Source organism: Hypanus sabinus, unplaced genomic scaffold (assembly GCF_030144855.1).
Source record: "Hypanus sabinus isolate sHypSab1 unplaced genomic scaffold, sHypSab1.hap1 scaffold_526, whole genome shotgun sequence".
NCBI lineage: Eukaryota > Metazoa > Chordata > Chondrichthyes > Myliobatiformes > Dasyatidae > Hypanus > Hypanus sabinus.
The window spans coordinates 112,871-136,668 of record NW_026781388.1 but is presented as its reverse complement, the minus strand read 5'-3'; the positions used below and the strand labels follow the sequence as shown (position 1 = coordinate 136,668).

The following is a 23,798-nucleotide window of genomic DNA, read 5'->3' as shown; positions in this document are numbered from 1 at the left end:
TCTGCTGACTGTGTTGAACGACGTGTGCCTGTCTGGACACCCTCCTGCTGACTGTGGTGAACGACGCGTGCCTGTCTGGACACCCCCCTGCTGACTGTGGTGAACGACGTGTGCCTGTCTGGACACCCCTCTGCTGACTGTGGTGAACGACGTGTGCCTGTCTGGACACACCTCCTGCTGACTGTGGTGAACGACGTGTGCCTGTCTGGACACCCCCCTGCTGACTGTGGTGAACGACATGTGCCTGTCTGGACACACCTCCTGCTGACTGTGGTGAACGACGTGTGCCTGTCTGGACACCCCCCTGCTGACTGTGGTGAACGACGTGTGCCTGTCTGGACACCCCCTTGCTGACTGTGGTGAACGACGTGTGCCTGTCTGGACACACCCCCCTGCTGACTGTGGTGAACGACGTGTGCCTGACTGGACACCCCTCTGCTGACTGTGGTGAACGACGTGTGCCTGTCTGGACACCCCTCTGCTGACTGTGGTGAACGACGTGTGCCTGACTGGACACCCCTCTGCTGACTGTGGTGAACGACGTGTGCCTGACTGGACACCCCCCTGCTGACTGTGTTGAACGACGTGTGCCTGTCTGGACACCCCTCTGCTGACTGTGGTGAACGACGTGTGCCTGACTGGACACCCCTCTGCTGACTGTGGTGAACGACGTCTGCCTGTCTGGACACCCCCCTGCTGACTGTGGTGAACGACGTGTGCCTGTCTGGACACCCCCCTGCTGACTGTGGTGAACGACGTGTGCCTGTCTGGACACACCCCGCTGCTGACTGTGTTGAACGACGTGTGCCTGTCTGGACACCCCCCGCTGACTGTGGTGAACGACGTGTGCCTGTCTGGACACCCCTCTGCTGACTGTGGTGAACGACGTCTGCCTGTCTGGACACCCCCCTCTGCTGACTGTGTTGAACGACGTGTGCCTGTCTGGACACACCCCTCTGCTGACAGTGGTGAACGACGTCTGCCTGTCTGGACACCCCCCTCTTCTGACTGTGTTGAACGACGTGTGCCTGACTGGACACCCCCCTCTGCTGACTGTGGTGAACGACGTGTGCCTGTCTGGACACCCTCTTGCTGACTGTGGTAAACGACGTGTGCCTGAATGGACACCCCCTTGCTGGCTGTGGTGAACGACGTGTGCCTGTCTAGACACACCCTTGCTGACTGTGGTGAACGACGTGTGCCTGACTGGACACCCCTCTGCTGACTGTGGTGAACGACGTGTGCCTGTCTGGACACCCCTCTGCTGACTGTGGTGAACGACGTGTGCCTGACTGGACACACCCTTGCTGACTGTGGTGAACGACGTGTGCCTGTCTGGACACACCCTTGCTGACTGTGGTGAACGACGTCTGCCTGTCTGGACACACTATTGCTGACTGTGGTGAACGACGTGTGCCTGTCTGGACACACCCTTGCTGACTGTGGTAAACGACGTGTGCCTGACTGGACACCCCTCTGCTGACTGTGGTGAAAGACGTGTGCCTGTCTGGACACACCCTTGCTGACTGTGTTGAACGACGTGTGCCTGTCTGGACACCCCCCTGCTGACTGTGTTGAACGACGTGTGCCTGTCTGGACACCCCCCGCTGACTGTGGTGAACGACGTGTGCCTGTCTGGACACCCCTCTGCTGACTGTGGTGAACGACGTCTGCCTGTCTGGACACCCCCCTCTGCTGACTGTGTTGAACGACGTCTGCCTGTCTGGACACCCCCCTCTGCTGACTGTGTTGAACGACGTGTGCCTGACTGGACACCCCCCTCTGCTGACTGTGGTGAACGACGTGTGCCTGTCTGGACACCCCCTTGCTGACTGTGGTGAACGACGTGTGCCTGAATGGACACCCCCTTGCTGACTGTGGTGAACGACGTGTGCCTGTCTGGACACACCCTTGCTGACTGTGGTGAACGACGTGTGCCTGACTGGACACCCCTCTGCTGACTGTGGTGAACGACGTGTGCCTGTCTGGACACCCCTCTGCTGACTGTGGTGAACGACGTGTGCCTGCTGGACACCCCCCTGCTGACTGTGGTGAACGACGTGTGCCTGTCTGGACACCCCTCTGCTGACTGTGTTGAACGACGTGTGCCTGTCTGGACACCCTCCTGCTGACTGTGGTGAACGACGCGTGCCTGTCTGGACACCCCCCTGCTGACTGTGGTGAACGACGTGTGCCTGTCTGGACACCCCTCTGCTGACTGTGGTGAACGACGTGTGCCTGTCTGGACACACCTCCTGCTGACTGTGGTGAACGACGTGTGCCTGTCTGGACACCCCCCTGCTGACTGTGGTGAACGACATGTGCCTGTCTGGACACACCTCCTGCTGACTGTGGTGAACGACGTGTGCCTGTCTGGACACCCCCCTGCTGACTGTGGTGAACGACGTGTGCCTGTCTGGACACCCCCTTGCTGACTGTGGTGAACGACGTGTGCCTGTCTGGACACACCCCCCTGCTGACTGTGGTGAACGACGTGTGCCTGACTGGACACCCCTCTGCTGACTGTGGTGAACGACGTGTGCCTGTCTGGACACCCCTCTGCTGACTGTGGTGAACGACGTGTGCCTGACTGGACACCCCTCTGCTGACTGTGGTGAACGACGTGTGCCTGACTGGACACCCCCCTGCTGACTGTGTTGAACGACGTGTGCCTGTCTGGACACCCCTCTGCTGACTGTGGTGAACGACGTGTGCCTGACTGGACACCCCTCTGCTGACTGTGGTGAACGACGTCTGCCTGTCTGGACACCCCCCTGCTGACTGTGGTGAACGACGTGTGCCTGTCTGGACACCCCCCTGCTGACTGTGGTGAACGACGTGTGCCTGTCTGGACACACCCCGCTGCTGACTGTGTTGAACGACGTGTGCCTGTCTGGACACCCCCCGCTGACTGTGGTGAACGACGTGTGCCTGTCTGGACACCCCTCTGCTGACTGTGGTGAACGACGTCTGCCTGTCTGGACACCCCCCTCTGCTGACTGTGTTGAACGACGTGTGCCTGTCTGGACACACCCCTCTGCTGACAGTGGTGAACGACGTCTGCCTGTCTGGACACCCCCCTCTTCTGACTGTGTTGAACGACGTGTGCCTGACTGGACACCCCCCTCTGCTGACTGTGGTGAACGACGTGTGCCTGTCTGGACACCCTCTTGCTGACTGTGGTAAACGACGTGTGCCTGAATGGACACCCCCTTGCTGGCTGTGGTGAACGACGTGTGCCTGTCTAGACACACCCTTGCTGACTGTGGTGAACGACGTGTGCCTGACTGGACACCCCTCTGCTGACTGTGGTGAACGACGTGTGCCTGTCTGGACACCCCTCTGCTGACTGTGGTGAACGACGTGTGCCTGACTGGACACACCCTTGCTGACTGTGGTGAACGACGTGTGCCTGTCTGGACACACCCTTGCTGACTGTGGTGAACGACGTCTGCCTGTCTGGACACACTATTGCTGACTGTGGTGAACGACGTGTGCCTGTCTGGACACACCCTTGCTGACTGTGGTAAACGACGTGTGCCTGACTGGACACCCCTCTGCTGACTGTGGTGAAAGACGTGTGCCTGTCTGGACACACCCTTGCTGACTGTGTTGAACGACGTGTGCCTGTCTGGACACACCCTTGCTGACTGTGGTGAACGACGTGTGCCTGACTGGACACACCCTTGCTGACTGTGGTGAACGACGTGTGCCTGTCTGGACACGCCCTTGCTGACTGTGGTGAACGACGTGTGCCTGTCTGGACACCCCCTTGCTGACTGTGGTGAACGACGTGTGCCTGTCTGGACACACCCCTGCTGACTGAGTTGAACGACGTGTGCCTGACTGGACAAACCCTTGCTGACTGTGGTGAACGACGTGTGCCTGTCTGGACACGCCCCCTGCTGACTGTGGTGAACGACGTGTGCCTGTCTGGACACCCCCCTGCTGACTGTGGTGAACGACGTGTGCCTGTCTGGACACACCTCCTGCTGACTGTGGTGAACGACGTGTGCCTGTCTGGACACCCCCTGCTGACTGTGGTGAACGACGTGTACCTGTCTGGACACCCCCTTGCTGACTGTGGTGAACGACGTGTGCCTGTCTGGACACCCCCCTGCTGACTGTGGTGAACGACGTGTTCCTGTCTGGACACCCCCCTGCTGACTGTGGTGAACGACGTGTGCCTGTCTGGACACACCCCCCTGCTGACTGTGTTGAACGACGTGTGCCTGTCTGGACACCCCCCGCTGACTGTGGTGAACGACGTGTGCCTGTCTGGACACCCCTCTGCTGACTGTGGTGAACGACGTCTGCCTGTCTGGACACCCCCCTCTGCTGACTGTGTTGAACGACGTGTGCCTGTCTGGACACACCCCTCTGCTGACAGTGGTGAACGACGTCTGCCTGTCTGGACACCCCCCTCTGCTGACTGTGTTGAACGACGTGTGCCTGACAGGACACCCCCCTCTGCTGACTGTGGTGAACGACGTGTGCCTGTCTGGACACCCCCTTGCTGACTGTGGTGAACGACGTGTGCCTGAATGGACACCCCCTTGCTGACTGTGGTGAACGACGTGTGCCTGTCTGGACACACCCTTGCTGACTGTGGTGAACGACGTGTGCCTGACTGGACACCCCTCTGCTGACTGTGGTGAACGACGTGTGCCTGTCTGGACACCCCTCTGCTGACTGTGGTGAACGACGTGTGCCTGCTGGACACCCCCCTGCTGACTGTGGTGAACGACGTGTGCCTGTCTGGACACCCCTCTGCTGACTGTGTTGAACGACGTGTGCCTGTCTGGACACCCCCCTGCTGACTGTGGTGAACGACGTGTGCCTGTCTGGACACCCCTCTGCTGACTGTGGTGAACGACGTGTGCCTGTCTGGACACACCTCCTGCTGACTGTGGTGAACGACGTGTGCCTGTCTGGACACCCCCCTGCTGACTGTGGTGAACGACGTGTGCCTGTCTGGACACACCTCCTGCTGACTGTGGTGAACGACGTGTGCCTGTCTGGACACCCCCCTGCTGACTGTGGTGAACGACGTGTGCCTGTCTGGACACCCCCCTGCTGACTGTGGTGAACGACGTGTGCCTGTCTGGACACACCCCCCTGCTGACTGTGGTGAACGACGTATGCCTGACTGGACACCCCTCTGCTGACTGTGGTGAACGACGTGTGCCTGTCTGGACACCCCTCTGCTGACTGTGGTGAACGACGTGTGCCTGACTGGACACCCCTCTGCTGACTGTGGTGAACGACGTGTGTCTGACTGGACACCCCCCTGCTGACTGTGTTGAACGACGTGTGCCTGTCTGGACACCCCTCTGCTGACTGTGGTGAACGACGTGTGCCTGACTGGACACCCCTCTGCTGACTGTGGTGAACGACGTCTGCCTGTCTGGACACCCCCCTGCTGACTGTGGTGAACGACGTGTGCCTGTCTGGACACCCCCCTGCTGACTGTGGTGAACGACGTGTGCCTGTCTGGACACACCCCCCTGCTGACTGTGTTGAACGACGTGTGCCTGTCTGGACACCCCCCGCTGACTGTGGTGAACGACGTGTGCCTGTCTGGACACCCCTCTGCTGACTGTGGTGAACGACGTCTGCCTGTCTGGACACCCCCCTCTGCTGACTGTGTTGAACGACGTGTGCCTGTCTGGACACACCCCTCTGCTGACAGTGGTGAACGACGTCTGCCTGTCTGGACACCCCCCTCTTCTGACTGTGTTGAACGACGTGTGCCTGACTGGACACCCCCCTCTGCTGACTGTGGTGAACGACGTGTGCCTGTCTGGACACCCTCTTGCTGACTGTGGTGAACGACGTGTGCCTGAATGGACACCCCCTTGCTGACTGTGGTGAACGACGTGTGCCTGTCTAGACACACCCTTGCTGACTGTGGTGAACGACGTGTGCCTGACTGGACACCCCTCTGCTGACTGTGGTGAACGACGTGTGCCTGTCTGGACACCCCTCTGCTGACTGTGGTGAACGACGTGTGCCTGACTGGACACACCCTTGCTGACTGTGGTGAACGACGTGTGCCTGACTGGACACCCCTCTGCTGACTGTGGTGAACGACGTGTGCCTCTCTGGACACACCCTTGCTGACTGTGGTGAACGACGTCTGCCTGTCTGGACACACTATTGCTGACTGTGGTGAACGACGTGTGCCTGTCTGGACACACCCTTGCTGACTGTGGTAAACGACGTGTGCCTGACTGGACACCCCTCTGCTGACTGTGGTGAAAGACGTGTGCCTGTCTGGACACACCCTTGCTGACTGTGGTGAACGACGTGTGCCTGTCTGGACACACCCTTGCTGACTGTGGTGAACGACGTGTGCCTGACTGGACACACCCTTGCTGACTGTGGTGAACGACGTGTGCCTGTCTGGACACCCCCTTGCTGACTGTGGTGAACGACGTGTGCCTGTCTGGACACCCCCTTGCTAACTGTGGTGAACGACGTGTGCCTGTCTGGACACACCCCTGCTGACTGAGTTGAACGACGTGTGCCTGACTGGACACCCCCCTGCTGACTGTGGTGAACGACGTGTGCCTGTCTGGACACACCTCCTGCTGACTGTGGTGAACGACGTGTGCCTGTCTGGACACCCCCCTGCTGACTGTGGTGAACGACGTGTGCCTGTCTGGACACACCTCCTGCTGACTGTGGTGAACGACGTGTGCCTGTCTGGACACCCCCCTGCTGACTGTGGTGAACGACGTGTACCTGTCTGGACACCCCCTTGCTGACTGTGGTGAACGACGTGTGCCTGTCTGGACACCCCCCTGCTGACTGTGGTGAACGACGTGTGCCTGTCTGGACACCCCCCTGCTGACTGTGGTGAACGACGTGTGCCTGTCTGGACACCCCTCTGCTGACTGTGTTGAACAACGTGTGCCTGTCTGGACACCCCCCCCTGCTGACTGTGGTGAACGACGTGTGCCTGTCTGGACACCCCTCTGCTGACTGTGGTGAACGACGTGTGCCTGTCTGGACAGGCCCCCTGCTGACTGTGGTGAACGACGTGTGCCTGTCTGGACACCCCCCTGCTGACTGTGCTGAACGACGTGTGCCTGTCTGGACACACACCCTGCTGACTGTGGTGAACGACGTGTGCCTGTCTGGACACACACCCTGCTGACTGTGGTGAACGACGTGTGCCTGTCTGGACACACACCCTGCTGACTGTGGTGAACGACGTGTGCCTGTCTGGACACACCTCCTGCTCACTGTGGTGAACGACGTGTGCCTGTCTGGACACCCCCCTGCTGACTGTGGTGAACGACGTGTGCCTGTCTGGACAGGCCCCCTGCTGACTGTGGTGAACGACGTGTGCCTGTCTGGACACCCCCCTGCTGACTGTGGTGAACGACGTGTGCCTGTCTGGACACACACCCTGCTGACTGTGGTGAACGACGTGTGCCTGTCTGGACACACACCCTGCTGACTGTGGTGAACGACGTGTGCCGGTCTGGACACCCCCCTGCTGACTGTGGTGAACGACGTGTGCCTGTCTGGACACCCCCCTGCTGACTGTGGTGAACGACGTGTGCCTGTCTGGACACCCCCCTGCTGACTGTGGTGAACGACGTGTGCCTGTCTGGACACCCCCCTGCTGACTGTGGTGAACGACGTGTGCCTGTCTGGACACACCTCCTGCTGACTGTGGTGAACGACGTGTGCCTGTCTGGACACCCCCCTGCTGACTGTGGTGAACGACGTGTACCTGTCTGGACACCCCCTTGCTGACTGTGGTGAACGACGTGTGCCTGTCTGGACACCCCCCTGCTGACTGTGCTGAACGACGTGTGCCTGTCTGGACACACACCCTGCTGACTGTGGTGAACGACGTGTGCCTGTCTGGACACACACCCTGCTGACTGTGGTGAACGACGTGTGCCTGTCTGGACACACCTCCTGCTCACTGTGGTGAACGACGTGTGCCTGTCTGGACACCCCCCTGCTGACTGTGGTGAACGACGCGTGCCTGTCTGGACACCCCCCTGCTGACTGTGGTGAACGACGTGTGCCTGTCTGGACACACACCCTGCTGACTGTGGTGAACGACGTGTGCCTGTCTGGACACACACCCTGCTGACTGTGGTGAACGACGTGTGCCGGTCTGGACACCCCCCTGCTGACTGTGGTGAACGACGTGTGCCTGTCTGGACACCCCCCTGCTGACTGTGGTGAACGACGTGTGCCTGTCTGGACACCCCCCTGCTGACTGTGGTGAACGACGTGTGCCTGTCTGGACACACCCCTCTGCTGACTGTGGTGAACGACGTGCGCCTGTCTGGACACCCCCCTGCTGACTGTGGTGAACGACGTGTACCTGTTTGGACACACCCCTCTGCTGACTGTGGTGAACGACGTGTACCTGTCTGGACACCCCCCTGCTGACTGTGGTGAACGACGTGTGCCTGTCTGGACACACCCCCTGCTGACTGTGGTGAACGACGTGTGCCTGTCTGGACACACCTCTGCTGACTGTAGTGAACGACGTGTGCCTGTCTGGACACCCCCCTCTGCTGACTATGGTGAACGACGTGTGCCTGTCTGGACACCCTCCTGCTGACTGTGGTGAACGACGTGTGCCTGTCTGGACACCCCCCTGCTGACTGTGGTGAACGACGTGTGCCTGTCTGGACACCCCCCTGCTGACTGTGGTGAACGACGTGTGCCTGTCTGGACACCCCCCTGCTGACTGTGGTGAACGACGTGTGCCTGTCTGGACACCCCCCTGCTGACTGTGGTGAACGACGTGTGCCTGTCTGGACACACCTCCTGCTGACTGTGGTGAACGACGTGTGCCTGTCTGGACACCCCCCTGCTGACTGTGGTGAACGACGTGTACCTGTCTGGACACCCCCTTGCTGACTGTGGTGAACGACGTGTGCCTGTCTGGACACCCCCCTGCTGACTGTGCTGAACGACGTGTGCCTGTCTGGACACACACCCTGCTGACTGTGGTGAACGACGTGTGCCTGTCTGGACACACACCCTGCTGACTGTGGTGAACGACGTGTGCCTGTCTGGACACACCTCCTGCTCACTGTGGTGAACGACGTGTGCCTGTCTGGACACCCCCCTGCTGACTGTGGTGAACGACGCGTGCCTGTCTGGACACCCCCCTGCTGACTGTGGTGAACGACGTGTGCCTGTCTGGACACACACCCTGCTGACTGTGGTGAACGACGTGTGCCTGTCTGGACACACACCCTGCTGACTGTGGTGAACGACGTGTGCCGGTCTGGACACCCCCCTGCTGACTGTGGTGAACGACGTGTGCCTGTCTGGACACCCCCCTGCTGACTGTGGTGAACGACGTGTGCCTGTCTGGACACCCCCCTGCTGACTGTGGTGAACGACGTGTGCCTGTCTGGACACACCCCTCTGCTGACTGTGGTGAACGACGTGCGCCTGTCTGGACACCCCCCTGCTGACTGTGGTGAACGACGTGTACCTGTTTGGACACACCCCTCTGCTGACTGTGGTGAACGACGTGTACCTGTCTGGACACCCCCCTGCTGACTGTGGTGAACGACGTGTGCCTGTCTGGACACACCCCCTGCTGACTGTGGTGAACGACGTGTGCCTGTCTGGACACACCTCTGCTGACTGTAGTGAACGACGTGTGCCTGTCTGGACACCCCCCTCTGCTGACTATGGTGAACGACGTGTGCCTGTCTGGACACCCTCCTGCTGACTGTGGTGAACGACGTGTGCCTGTCTGGACACCCTCCTGCTGACTGTGGTGAATGACGTGTGCCTGTCTGGACACACCCCTGCTGACTGTGTTGAACGACGTGTGCCTGTCTGGACACACCCCTCTGCTGAATGTGGTGAACGACGTGTGCCTGTCTGGACACACCCCCCTGCTGACTGTGGTGAACGACGTGTGCCTGTCTGGACACACCCCCCTGCTGACTGTGGTGAACGAGGTGTGCCTGTCTGGACACACCCCCCTGCTGACTGTGGTGAACAACGTGTGCCTCTCTGGACACCCCCCTGCTGACTGTGTTGAACGACGTGTGCCTGTCTGGACACCCCCCTGTTGACTGTGGTGAACGACGTGTACCTGTCTGGACACCCCCCTGCTGACTGTGTTGAACGACGTGTGCCTGTCTGGACACCCCCCTGCTGACTGTGGTGAACGACGTGTACCTGTCTGGACACCCCCCTGCTGACTGTGGTGAACGACGTGTGCCTGTCTGGACACCCCCCTGCTGACTGTGGTGAACGACGTGTGCCTGTCTGGACACCCCCCTGGTGACTGTGGTGAACGACGTGTGCCTGTCTGGACACCCCCCTGCTGACTGTGGTGAACGACGTGTGCCTGTCTGGACACCCCCCTTCTGACTGTGTTGAACGACGTGTGCCTGTCTGGACACCCCCCTGCTGACTGTGGTGAACGACGTGTGCCTGTCTGGACACACAGCCCTGCTGACTCTGTTGAACGACGTGTGCCTGTCTGGACACACCCCCCTGCTGACTGTGTTGAACGACGTGTGCCTGTCTGGACACCCCCCGCTGACTGTGGTGAACGACGTGTGCCTGTCTGGACACCCCTCTGCTGACTGTGGTGAACGACGTCTGCCTGTCTGGACACCCCCCTCTGCTGACTGTGTTGAACGACGTGTGCCTGTCTGGACACACCCCTCTGCTGACAGTGGTGAACGACGTCTGCCTGTCTGGACACCCCCCTCTGCTGACTGTGTTGAACGACGTGTGCCTGACTGGACACCCCCCTCTGCTGACTGTGGTGAACGACGTGTGCCTGTCTGGACACCCCCTTGCTGACTGTGGTGAACGACGTGTGCCTGAATGGACACCCCCTTGCTGACTGTGGTGAACGACGTGTGCCTGTCTGGACACCCCCTTGCTGACTGTGGTGAACGACGTGTTCCTGTCTGGACACACCCCCTCTGCTGACTGTGGTGAACGACGTGTTCCTGTCTGGACACCCCCCTGCTGACTGTGGTGAACGACGTGTGCCTGACTGGACACCCCCCTGCTGACTGTGGTGAACGACGTGTGCCTGTCTGGACACACCTCCTGCTGACTGTGGTGAACGACGTGTGCCTGTCTGGACACACCTCCTGCTGACTGTGGTGAACGACGTGTGCCTGTCTGGACACCCCCCTGCTGACTGTGGTGAACGACGTGTGCCTGTCTGGACACACCCCCCTGCTGACTGTGTTGAACGACGTGTGCCTGTCTGGACACACCCCCCTGCTGACTGTGTTGAACGACGTGTGCCTGTCTGGACACCCCCCGCTTACTGTGGTGAACGACGTGTGCCTGTCTGGACACCCCTCTGCTGACTGTGGTGAACGACGTCTGCCTGTCTGGACACCCCCCTCTGCTGACTGTGTTGAACGACGTGTGCCTGTCTGGACACACCCCTCTGCTGACAGTGGTGAACGACGTCTGCCTGTCTGGACACCCCCCTCTGCTGACTGTGTTGAACGACGTGTGCCTGACTGGACACCCCCCTCTGCTGACTGTGGTGAACGACGTGTGCCTGTCTGGACACCCCCTTGCTGACTGTGGTGAACGACTTGTGCCTGAATGGACACCCCCTTGCTGACTGTGGTGAACGACGTGTGCCTGTCTGGACACACCCTTGCTGACTGTGGTGAACGACGTGTGCCTGACTGGACACCCCTCTGCTGACTGTGGTGAACGACGTGTGCCTGTCTGGACACCCCTCTGCTGACTGTGGTGAACGACGTGTGCCTGACTGGACACACCCTTGCTGACAGTGGTGAACGACGTGTGCCTGACTGGACACCCCTCTGCTGACTGTGGTGAACAACGTGAGCCTGTCTGGACACCCCCCTGCTGACTGTGTTGAACGACGTGTGCCTGTCTGGACACGCCCCCTGCTGACTGTGGTGAACGACGTGTGCCTGTCTGGACACCCCCGTGCTGACTGTGGTGAACGACGTGTGCCTGTCTGGACACCCCCCTGCTGACTGTGGTGAACGACGTGTGCCTGTCTGGACACACCTCCTGCTGACTGTGGTGAACGACGTGTGCCTGTCTGGACACCCCCCTGCTGACTGTGGTGAACGACGTGTGCCTGTCTGGACACCCCTCTGCTGACTGTGGTGAACGACGTGTGCCTGTCTGGACACCCCCCTGCTGACTGTGTTGAACGACGTGTGCCTGACTGGACACACCCTTGCTGACTGTGGTGAACGACGTGTGCCTGTCTGGACACGCCCCCTGCTGACTGTGGTGAACGACGTGTGCCTGTCTGGACACCCCCCTGCTGACTGTGGTGAACGACGTGTGCCTGTCTGGACACACCTCCTGCTGACTGTGGTGAACGACGTGTGCCTGTCTGGACACCCCCCTGCTGACTGTGGTGAACGACGTGTGCCTGTCTGGACACCCCCTTGCTGACTGTGGTGAACGACGTGTGCCTGTCTGGACACCCCCCTGCTGACTGTGGTGAACGACGTGTGCCTGTCTGGACACCCCCCTGCTGACTGTGGTGAACGACGTGTGCCTGTCTGGACACCCCTCTGCTGACTGTGTTGAACGACGTGTGCCTGTCTGGACACCCCCCTGCTGACTGTGGTGAACGACGTGTGCCTGTCTGGACACCCCCCTGCTGACTGTGTTGAACGACGTGTGCCTGTGTGGACACCCTCCTGCTGACTGTGGTGAACGACGTGTGCCTGTCTGGACACACCTCCTGCTGACTGTGGTGAACGACGTGTGCCTGTCTGGACACACCTCCTGCTGACTGTGGTGAACGACGTGTGCCTGTCTGGACACGCCCCCCGCTGACTGTGGTGAACGACGTGTGCCTGTCTGGACACCCCCCTACTGACTGTGGTGAACGACGTGTGCCTGTCTGGACACACCTCCTGCTGACTGTGGTGAACGACGTGTGCCTGTCTGGACACCCCCCTGCTGACTGTGGTGAACGACGTGTGCCTGTCTGGACACCCCCTTGCTGACTGTGGTGAACGACGTGTGCCTGTCTGGACACCCCCCTGCTGACTGTGGTGAACGACGTGTGCCTGTCTGGACACCCCCCTGCTGACTGTGGTGAACGACGTGTGCCTGTCTGGACACCCCTCTGCTGACTGTGTTGAACGACGTGTGCCTGTCTGGACACCCCCCTGCTGACTGTGGTGAACGACGTGTGCCTGTCTGGACACCTCCTTGCTGACTGTGTTGAACGACGTGTGCCTGTGTGGACACCCTCCTGCTGACTGTGGTGAACGACGTGTGCCTGTCTGGACACGCCCTCTGCTGACTGTGGTGAACGACGTGTGCCTGTCTGGACACCCCTCTGCTGACTGTGGTGAACGACGTGTGCCTGTCTGGACACCACCCTGCTGACTGTGGTGAACGACGTGTGCCTGTCTGGACACACCTCCTGCTGACTGTGGTGAACGACGTGTGCCTGTCTGGACACCCCCCTGCTGACTGTGGTGAACGACGTGTGCCTGTCTGGACACCCCCCTGCTGACTGTGGTGAACGACGTGTGCCTGTCTGGACACCCCCCTGCTGACTGTGGTGAACGACGTGTGCCTGTCTGGACACCCCTCTGCTGACTGTGTTGAACGACGTGTGCCTGTCTGGACACCCCCCTGCTGACTGTGGTGAACGACGTGTGCCTGCTGGACACCCCTCTGCTGACTGTGGTGAACGACGTGTGCCTGTCTGGACACACCTCCTGCTGACTGTGGTGAACGACGTGTGCCTGTCTGGACACCCCCCTGCTGACTGTGGTGAACGACGTGTGCCTGTCTGGACAGGCCCCCTGCTGACTGTGGTGAACGACGTGTGCCTGTCTGGACACCCCCCTGCTGACTGTGGTGAACGACGTGTGCCTGTCTGGACACACACCCTGCTGACTGTGGTGAACGACGTGTGCCTGTCTGGACACACACCCTGCTGACTGTGGTGAACGACGTGTGCCTGTCTGGACACACACCCTGCTGACTGTGGTGAACGACGTGTGCCTGTCTGGACACACCTCCTGCTGACTGTGGTGAACGACGTGTGCCTGTCTGGACACCCCCCTGCTGACTGTGGTGAACGACGTGTGCCTGTCTGGACAGGCCCCCTGCTGACTGTGGTGAACGACGTGTGCCTGTCTGGACACCCCCCTGCTGACTGTGGTGAACGACGTGTGCCTGTCTGGACACACACCCTGCTGACTGTGGTGAGCGACGTGTGCCTGTCTGGACACACACCCTGCTGACTGTGGTGAACGACGTGTGCCTGTCTGGACACCCCCCTGCTGACTGTGGTGAACGACGTGTGCCTGTCTGGACACCCCCCTGCTGACTGTGGTGAACGACGTGTGCCTGTCTGGACACCCCCCGCTGACTGTGGTGAACGACGTGTGCCTGTCTGGACACACCCCTCTGCTGACTGTGGTGAACGACGTGTGCCTGTCTGGACACCCCCCTGCTGACTGTGGTGAACGACGTGTACCTGTCTGGACACACCCCTCTGCTGACTGTGGTGAACGACGTGTACCTGTCTGGACACCCCCCTGCTGACTGTGGTGAACGACGTGTGCCTGTCTGGACACACCCCCTGCTGACTGTGGTGAACGACGTGTGCCTGTCTGGACACACCTCTGCTGCCTGTGGTGAACGACGTGTGCCTGTCTGGACACCCCCCTCTGCTGACTATGGTGAACGACGTGTGCCTGTTTGGACACACCCCTGCTGACTGTGTTGAACGACGTGTGCCTGTCTGGACACCCCCCTGCTGACTGTGTTGAACGACGTGTGCCTGTCTGGACACCCCCCTGCTGACTGTGGTGAACGACGTGTACCTGTCTAGACACCCCCCCCCCCCTGCTGACTGTGTTGAACGACGTGTGCCTGTCTGGACACCCCTCTGCTGACTGTGGTGAACGACGTGTACCTGTCTAGACACCCCCCCCCCCCGCTGACTGTGGTGAACGACGTGTTCCTGTCTGGACACACCCCTGCTGACTGTGGTGAACGACGTGTTCCTGTCTGGACACACCCCTGCTGACTGTGGTGAACGACGTGTTCCTGTCTGGACACCCCCTTGCTGACTGTGGTGAACGACGTGTTCCTGTCTGGACACACCCCCTCTGCTGACTGTGGTGAACGACGTGTTCCTGTCTGGACACACCCCTGCTGACTGTGGTGAACGACGTGTTCCTGTCTGGACACCCCCTTGCTGACTGTGGTGAACGACGTGTTCCTGTCTGGACACACCCCCTCTGCTGACTGTGGTGAACGACGTGTACCTGTCTGGACACACCCCCTGCTGACTTTGGTGAACGACGTGTGCCTGTCTGGACACCCCCCTGCTGACTGTGGTGAACGACGTGTGCCTGACTGGACACCCCCCTGCTGACTGTGGTGAACGACCTGTGCCTGTCTGGACACCCCCCTGCTGACTGTGGTGAACGACGTGTGCCTGTCTGGACACCCCCCTGCTGACTGTGGTGAACGACCTGTGCCTGTCTGGACACCCCCCTGCTGACTGTGGTGAACGACGTGTACCTGTCTGGACACACCCCCTGCTGACTGTGGTGAACGACGTGCGCCTGTCTGGACACCCCCCTGCTGACTGTGGTGAACGACGTGTGCCTGTCTGGACACCCCCCTGCTGACTGTGGTGAACGACGTGTGCCTGACTGGACACCCCCCTGCTGACTGTGGTGAACGACGTGTGCCTGTCTGGACACCCCCCTGCTGACTGTGGTGAACGACGTGTGCCTGTCTGGACAAGCCCTCTGCTGACTGTGGTGAACGACGTGTGCCTGTCTGGACACCCCCCTGCTGACTGTGGTGAACGACGTGTGCCTGTCTGGACACCCCCCTGCTGACTGTGGTGAACGACGTGTGCCTGTCTGGACACCCCCCTGGTGACTGTGGTGAATGACGTGTGCCTGTCTGGACATTCCCTCCCCCCACCCCCCCCCGCTGACTGCTCCTGTGGCTCCTCCCACAGACCCCTGTATAAAGGTGATCGAGGCCTGAGCCCGGCCTCTCAGTCTCCAGGATGTAGTATAGTGGTCACTCACTGCTTGTTCCTTCTTCCAGTCAATAAAAGCCGATATCTCGCCTTCACGTCTCAGAGTGAGTTATTGATGGTGCATCAATCTCACTTTGTCTCATTCCATCTCTTTTCTCTCTTTCTTTGAGGACTATATAGATTTCTACCTGTCACCAGTTACTCTTTCACTCACTGCTTCTCCCCTCATCCCACACCCCTCTTAGTGCTTGCTTCCTTTCTCTCTCCCCACCCCGTCTCTGATACTGTGGTTTGTGGGTTCCAGCCGCACTCTGCAAATCAGGCTGTTTATGTGCTGAGGATTCCTCACAGCAGCCAGCTTTGACACTGCCAATGTTCCCAGGCAGCATGGTAATGGTGACTTCTATAATTTCAGGAATGATTGTGAGGGACAAATTTTAGACTCAGGACTCTGCAGAGAAGGTCCCTGCTCCTCCTTGACAGGGCAGAGGATTTGCTGGTTCAACGTGGGCAACCCCCTCCATCCCTTCCCTCCTGAGGTGCAGTACTCCCATGCAATAGGGATGGGAATGTCAGCAAATGGTAACAATGGCACATTCCTCTCTCTTGCTATGGGAGACAGAGAGGAAAATCCATGAAACTGCAGGTCAAGGCACAGTGGTGCTGCGAGGACAGTGCCAAACCTCTGGCCATATCCGTACAATTTGCTGTTGACATTCTCCCTGCCCGCCCCCCTAGGTGTCCGGTTTCCTTCCACATCCCCATGATGTGAGGGTCAGTGAGTTAATCTGCCCCTAGCTTGTGGGTGAGTAGTATAATCTGGAGGGAGTTGATGGAAAACCATGGAGAAGAGGTTGCAAGGAGAATTAGTAAGGGGATGGGATGGAGTGAGCTGTCACCGATTCAATGGACTGAATGGTCTCCCAGGTCATAAAGAAGTGAAAGGTGGAAATGCCATGCTGCGGGTAGGTGGGTTTCCATCTGGGAATACAAAGTATACAGAGGAATGCTCCCGGTTAAGTAGGAGAGTTCCGGTACCTGATGGATCTCAAAGGGAGGACTATAGATGACTGTGGACTCCTTGATCTCTGGCGCCCTCTTTTCTTTTCTCCTGGAATAACAGAGATCACACTGAGTTTAGTACACATCAGAGCATTGGGACTGCCCATACACAGACTCAAGCCTAAGATCATGATTGCCAGATTGCCTGCTCACGTCTTCTGTCCACATGGCACAGTATGAGCCTTCTGTCCCTCTCTCCCCTTTCTTCTTCCTTGTGTGGTTATTCAGCTTCTCTTTGTTTTTCTTTTCCTCAACAACTTCCCTGCTGCTGTGAGTGGTGATGTTTCCCCCCAATGCCTCAGAGGCCCCTGGTTCTAGTTTCCCCACAGCAAAACATCTTCGCGTCAAATCCTTCATCGTCTTGAAATCCTCAGTCTAGTTACCGAGAGAATGGGAACCAGCCCGAATTGTCCTGAAAACTGTAGCTTCTCATTCCCAGTATCAATGTTGTGAAGTTAAGTCAAAGAGAAAGATGTCTGGTTACTTTCTGACATCTGCAGTGAAGACCTGCTTATCCAGGCAGCGGGTGTGAAATCACAGGGTCACCAGTGAGTGCCAGCTTAGGACATAGTTCAAATTCTTTCATCCTCAATGTTGTGCCAACCTTTTAACCTACTCCAAGATCAATCTAATCCTTTCCTCCCACTTAGCCCTCCAATTTTTCATTCATGTACCTGAAAGTTTCTCAAGGTATCTGCCTCTCCTACCATCCCTAGCAGTGCTTTCCATGCACCCACACTCCCTGTGACATCCCCTTACACTTTTCTCCAATCACCTTAAAATTATGGACCCTCATATTAGCCAAGTCCATCTTGTCCTCTCTATTTACACCCTTTATCATTCTTTACACCTCTATCAAGTTACCTCCCACCCTCCTTCACTCCAAAGAAGAAAGCCCGAACTCATTGAGCCTTTCCGTGTTCAACATTCCAGGCAGCATCCGAGTTGAAACTCTGGCTTACCCGCATCTTTCACCTCAACGTGAGCAATGGAGGCTTTACGCTACTTAGTGGGAATACTGAACAGGAGCTGGCTCAGTAGAAGCAGTTGTGAATAAGGATTATTTTAAATAAGTTGATTCACACTCACTTTTGGATGTACCTGTAGATGAAAAATCCAGCCAGTGCAATGCAGAAAACGATCCCTGTTGTGATCAACACTTTTTTCCAGATAGTAGCACTCTCATCTGTAAAAACAGCCAGCAGACCAGCTTCAGTGTGGTGTCGCTGAGCATCCCCCAGAACAAACCAAGGGTCAATGTCTACCAACATGGGGTAACAAGGACATCACCATTTCTCAAGCTGAGTGGCTATTTCACAGAGCAATGAAGAACAAACAATGTTGGAGTGAGGTTGAGATCACTTGTTGGCCAGACTGGGCAAGACCAGCAAGCCAACTTTCCTGATGGCATATCAGTGTCACTTACAAACTCTTAGCCACGGTTAACCATGCCATGCCATCACCCACCCTTTGTGTGGTACCACCTCAAACTAGAATGGCCTGTAATGAAGTACTACACACTAGGATGGCCTGTAATGAAGGAGGACTACACACTGGATGGCCAGTAATGAAGGACTGCCCACTAAGGTGGGCTGTAATGGAGGACTACACAACGGGCTGACCTGTAATCAGAGAGGACTACATACTTGTATAGCCTGTAATGAAAGACTACACACGAGGATGGCCAGTAATGAAGCAATACTACCCACTTGGCTGTCCTGTAATGGATTACACACCAGGATGGTCTGTAGTGAAAGAGGAATACACACTAGGCTGGACCACCCTAGGATAGCCTGTACTGAAGGATTACTACACACTAGGGTGTCCTGTAATGGAGGACCACACATTAGGAATGCCTGTAATGAAGGAAGACTACACACTAGGATGACCTGCAATGGAGGATTATACATGAGGATGATCTGGGGGTACATGTCCACAGATCCATCAAAGTCACCTCACAGGTAGATAGGGTAATTAAGAAAGCTTATGGGGTGTTAGCTTTCATAAGTCGAGGGATAGAGTTTAAGAGACGCGATGTAATGATGCAGCTCTATAAAACTCTGGTTAGGCCACACTTGGAGTACTGTGTCCAGTTCTGGTTGCCTCACTATAGGAAGGATGTGGAAGCATTGGAAAGGGTACAGAGGAGATTTACCAGGATGCTGCCTGGTTTAGAGAGTATGGATTATGATCAGAGATTAAAGGAGCTAGGGCTTTACTCTTTGGAGAGAAGGAGGATGAGAGGAGACATGATAGAGGTGTACAAGATATTAAGAGGAATAGATAGAGTGGACAGCCAGCGCCTCTTCCCCAGGGCACCACTGCTCAGTACAAGAGGACATGGCTTTAAGGTAAGGGGAGGGAAGTTCAAGGGGGATATTAGAGGAAGGTTTTTCACTCAGAGAGTGGTTGGTGTGTGGAATGCACTGCCTGAGTCAGTGGTGGAGGCAGATACACTAGTGAAGTTTAAGAGACTACTAGACAGGAGGAATTTAAGGTGGGGGTTATATGGGAGGCAGGGTTTGAGGGTCAGCACAACATTGTGGGCTGAAGGGCCTGTAATGTGCTGTACTATTCTATGTTCTATGAAGGACTACATACTTGGATGGCCTGTAATGAAGGAATACTACACAGTAGAAGGACTTATAATTGACAAGAGGGTGGCCTGTAATGAAAGACTACACATGAGGATAGTCTGTAATGGAGGACTACACACTAATATGGCCTGTACTGGAGGAATAGACCTGTACTGGAGGAATACGCACTAGGATGGACTGTAATGAAGGAGGTCTATCCACAAGGATGGCCTGCAGTGGAGGACTGCACACTAGACTGGCTTGTAATGAAGGACTACATATTATGATGGCCTGTAATGAAGGTGCATTACAAACTAGGATAACCTGTAATGAAGGTGGACAACACGCTCGGCTAGTCTGTAATGAAGAACTACACACTATAATGGCCTGTAATGAAGGAGTTCTACACACTAGGATGACCTGTAATGAAGGAGGAGTACAAAATAGGATGACCTATAATGAAGTAATACTACCCACTAGGCTGGTCTGTAATGAAGCACTACATATTAAGATGGCCTGTAATGAATGAGGACTACATACCTGGCTGGCCTGAATGAAGCAATGCTACGCACCAGAATGATCTGTAATGGAGGTCTGCACATGAAGATGGACTGTAATGAAGGACTACACATGATAATGTCCTATAATGAAGGAGGACTAGGATGACCTGTAATGAACCAATACTATACACTAGTCTGTCCTCTAATAGACAACTACACAGTAGTACAGACTGTAATGAAGGACTACATACAAGGTTGGTCTGTAATGAAGGACTACAAACTAGGTTGGCCCATAATAGAGGACTGCACACTAGGATGGCTTGAAATGAAGGACAACATATTACAATGGCCTGTAATGAAGGAGGACTACACACTAGGATGGCCTGTAATAAAGGAATACTCACTAGGTTGGCATGTAATTAAGGACTACACACAAGGCGAACTTGTAATGAGGGACTACATGTGACAAAGGCCTGTAATGATGGAGGACTACACAGTAGAATGGACTGCAATGAAGGAGTATTATACTCTAGGCTGTGTTGTAATGGAGGACTACACACTAGGATGGTTGTAATGAAGTACTGCACACTCGGTTGGCCTGTAATGAAAGACTGCACAATAGGATAGTCTATAATGAAGGGGTACTACATACTAAGATAGCTAGAAAAGAAAGACTGCACACAAGGATGGTCTGTAATGGAGGACTAAAACCGGACACCAGGGTGGCCTATAATGAATGAGGACTAAGTTGGCCATGATGAAGGACTACACACTAAGCTGGCTTGTAATGAAGGACTACACATGAGGATGGTCTGTAATGAAGGAGGACGACACACTAGGATACCCTATAATGAAATAGGACTACACACAAGGATGGCCTGTAATGAAGGTAATTTGCTCTCCCAAATGGAATGAAGGTAACATGCACAAGAGAATGATTTGTAATGAGAATGTACTGTATGTTCAGGGGACTTGTAATGAAATTATGAAACAGATACCAGAAATGACAATAAGTAAATGCAGAACATTATTAGGGGCAGTACGGTATCTCAATGCTTTACAGTTCCAGTGACCAGGGTTCAATTCCCTGTAAGGAGTTTGTACACCCTCCCCAGGGCCACGAGGTCCATCAGTTCCCTCCTACAGTCCAAAGCTATATCCAACGGTTGGTGGGTTAATTGGTAATTGTGGTTGGCCGAGGGTTAAATCAGGGGATGCTGGGCAGCACAGATTGAGGGCCAGAGGTGCCGACTCTCCCAGGCATCTCGATAAATACATTCATTAATGGCTGGGGAGGATACTAAGTGAAAGCTGCAAGGTGCGGGTGTCACATTGTCTTGGGCGGGGGGGGGGGGGTGTTCACCATCTGTGCCCAGCACTCAGCATGGAGTAATTACAGGACTGGACTGTCAGAGCAAAGTGTCACCGGTGAGACAGGACTGGACTGTCAGAGCAAAGTGTTACCGGTGAGACAGGACAGGACTGGACTGTCAGAGCAAAGTGTTACCGGTGAGACAGGACTGGACTGTCAGAGCAAAGTGTTACCGGTGAGACAGGACTGGACTGTCAGAGCAAAGTGTTACCGGTGAGACAGGACTGGACTGGACTGTCAGAGCAAAGTGTTACCGGTGAGACAGGACTGGACTGGACTGTCAGAGCAAAGTGTTACTGGTGAGACAGGACAGGACTGGACTGCCAGAGCAAAGTGTTACTGGTGAGACAGGACAGGACTGGACTGTCAGAGCAAAGTGTTACCGGTGAGACAGGACTGGACTGGACTGTCAGAGCAAAGTGTTACTGGTGAGACAGGACAGGACTGGACTGTCAGAGCAAAGTGTTACCGGTGAGACAGGACTGGACTGGACTGTCAGAGCAAAGTGTTACCGGTGAGACAGGACAGGACTGGACTGTCAGAGCAAAGTGTTACCGGTGAGACAGGACTGGACTGTCAGAGCAAAGTGTTACCGGTGAGACAGGACTGGACTGTCAGAGCAAAGTGTTACCGGTGAGACAGGACTGGACTGGACTGTCAGAGCAAAGTGTTACCGGTGAGACAGGACTGGACTGGACTGTCAGAGCAAAGTGTTACTGGTGAGACAGGACAGGACTGGACTGCCAGAGCAAAGTGTTACTGGTGAGACAGGACAGGACTGGACTGTCAGAGCAAAGTGTTACCGGTGAGACAGGACTGGACTGGACTGTCAGAGCAAAGTGTTACTGGTGAGACAGGACAGGACTGGACTGTCAGAGCAAAGTGTTACCGGTGAGACAGGACTGGACTGGACTGTCAGAGCAAAGTGTTACCGGTGAGACAGGACAGGACTGGACTGTCAGAGCAAAGTGTTACCGGTGAGACAGGACTGGACTGTCAGAGCAAAGTGTTACCGGTGAGACAGGACTGGACTGGACTGTCAGAGCAAAGTGTTACCGGTGAGACAGGACTGGACTGTCAGAGCAAAGTGTTACCGGTGAGGCAGGACTGGACTGGACTGTCAGAGCAAAGTGTTACCGGTGAGACAGGACTGGACTGTCAGAGCAAAGTGTTACCGGTGAGGCAGGACTGGACTGTCAGAGCAAAGTGTTACCAGTGAGGCAGGACTGGACTGGACTGTCAGAGCAAAGTGTTACCGGTGAGGCAGGACTGGACTGGACGGTCAGAGCAAAGTGTTAACGGTGAGACAGGACTGGACTGGACTGTCAGAGCAAAGTGTTACCGGTGAGACAGGACTGGACTGTCAGAGCAAAGTGTTACCGGTGAGACAGGACTGGACTGGACTGTCAGAGCGAAGTGTTACCGGTGAGACAGGACTGGACTGGACTGTCAGAGCAAAGTGTTACCGGTGAGACAGGACTGGACTGGACTGTCAGAGCAAAGTGTTACCGGTGAGACAGGACTGGACTGTCAGAGCAAAGTGTTACCGGTGAGACAGGACTGGACTGGACTGTCAGAGCAAAGTGTTACCGGTGAGACAGGTCTGGACTGGACTGTCAGAGCAAAGTGTTACCGGTGAGACAGGACTGGACTGTCAGAGCAAAGTGTTACCGGTGAGACAGGACTGTGGAGCATCAGTGGAGAAACAACGGCGTGGGGGTGTGGCATGCGGAGGGCAGCACTGATGACACACTGATCTGTTGGCTTTACAAAACCGGCTGAGCCTTGCACAGTGGGACGTCCGAGTGTTGTCTGTGGGACCTTGTTGTGTAGAATGAATCACCTCCATACTTACTCCGTACGGTTAGTGTGAGGGTCTGTTCCGAGGAAACCGATGGGTAGCTGACTCTGCATGTGATTTTCTGCCCGAGGTGTTTGAGCTCCGGGGTCAGAGTCAGGAATGAGTTATATATCAGAGTGTTACCCTTTTGGGTTACGCTGCTCCTGTTTGACGTTGGTACTTCTGCAGGTGTGATCCAGGTTAAGGTAGGTGTTGTTCCTTTACACATGGTGTTGAAGGTGCACTTTATTTTCATAGGCTTTCCTGGAACCATTTCAGCAGCGAGTATCGAGGGTTTATCTGTGAAATCTAATGCACAGAGAAATGCATCCTTTTAGGTCAGTGTCACCAAATGCATCATTCCAGATAGAAATTCCAGTCATTCAAGAGAAAGGATATTTCGGGATGTTCCCTCAATGATGGAGCG

The 23,798-nt window shown here is 56.3% G+C and overlaps 1 protein-coding gene across 1 annotated transcript in view; it reads right to left on the bottom strand.

Annotated features, from left to right (window-relative positions):
- LOC132389288 (myeloid cell surface antigen CD33-like) overlaps positions 1 to 23,798 on the bottom strand; it is a 114,947-nt gene that overhangs the window by 60,939 nt on the left and 30,210 nt on the right. Inside the window, exons 4-6 of the mRNA XM_059961790.1 lie at positions 23,516 to 23,680; positions 18,173 to 18,269; positions 17,060 to 17,132 (exon numbers count right to left, since the gene is read on the bottom strand). Coding sequence (XP_059817773.1) covers positions 17,060 to 17,132; positions 18,173 to 18,269; positions 23,516 to 23,680 — 335 coding nt within the window. The remainder of the gene's footprint in view (positions 1 to 17,059; positions 17,133 to 18,172; positions 18,270 to 23,515; positions 23,681 to 23,798) is intronic.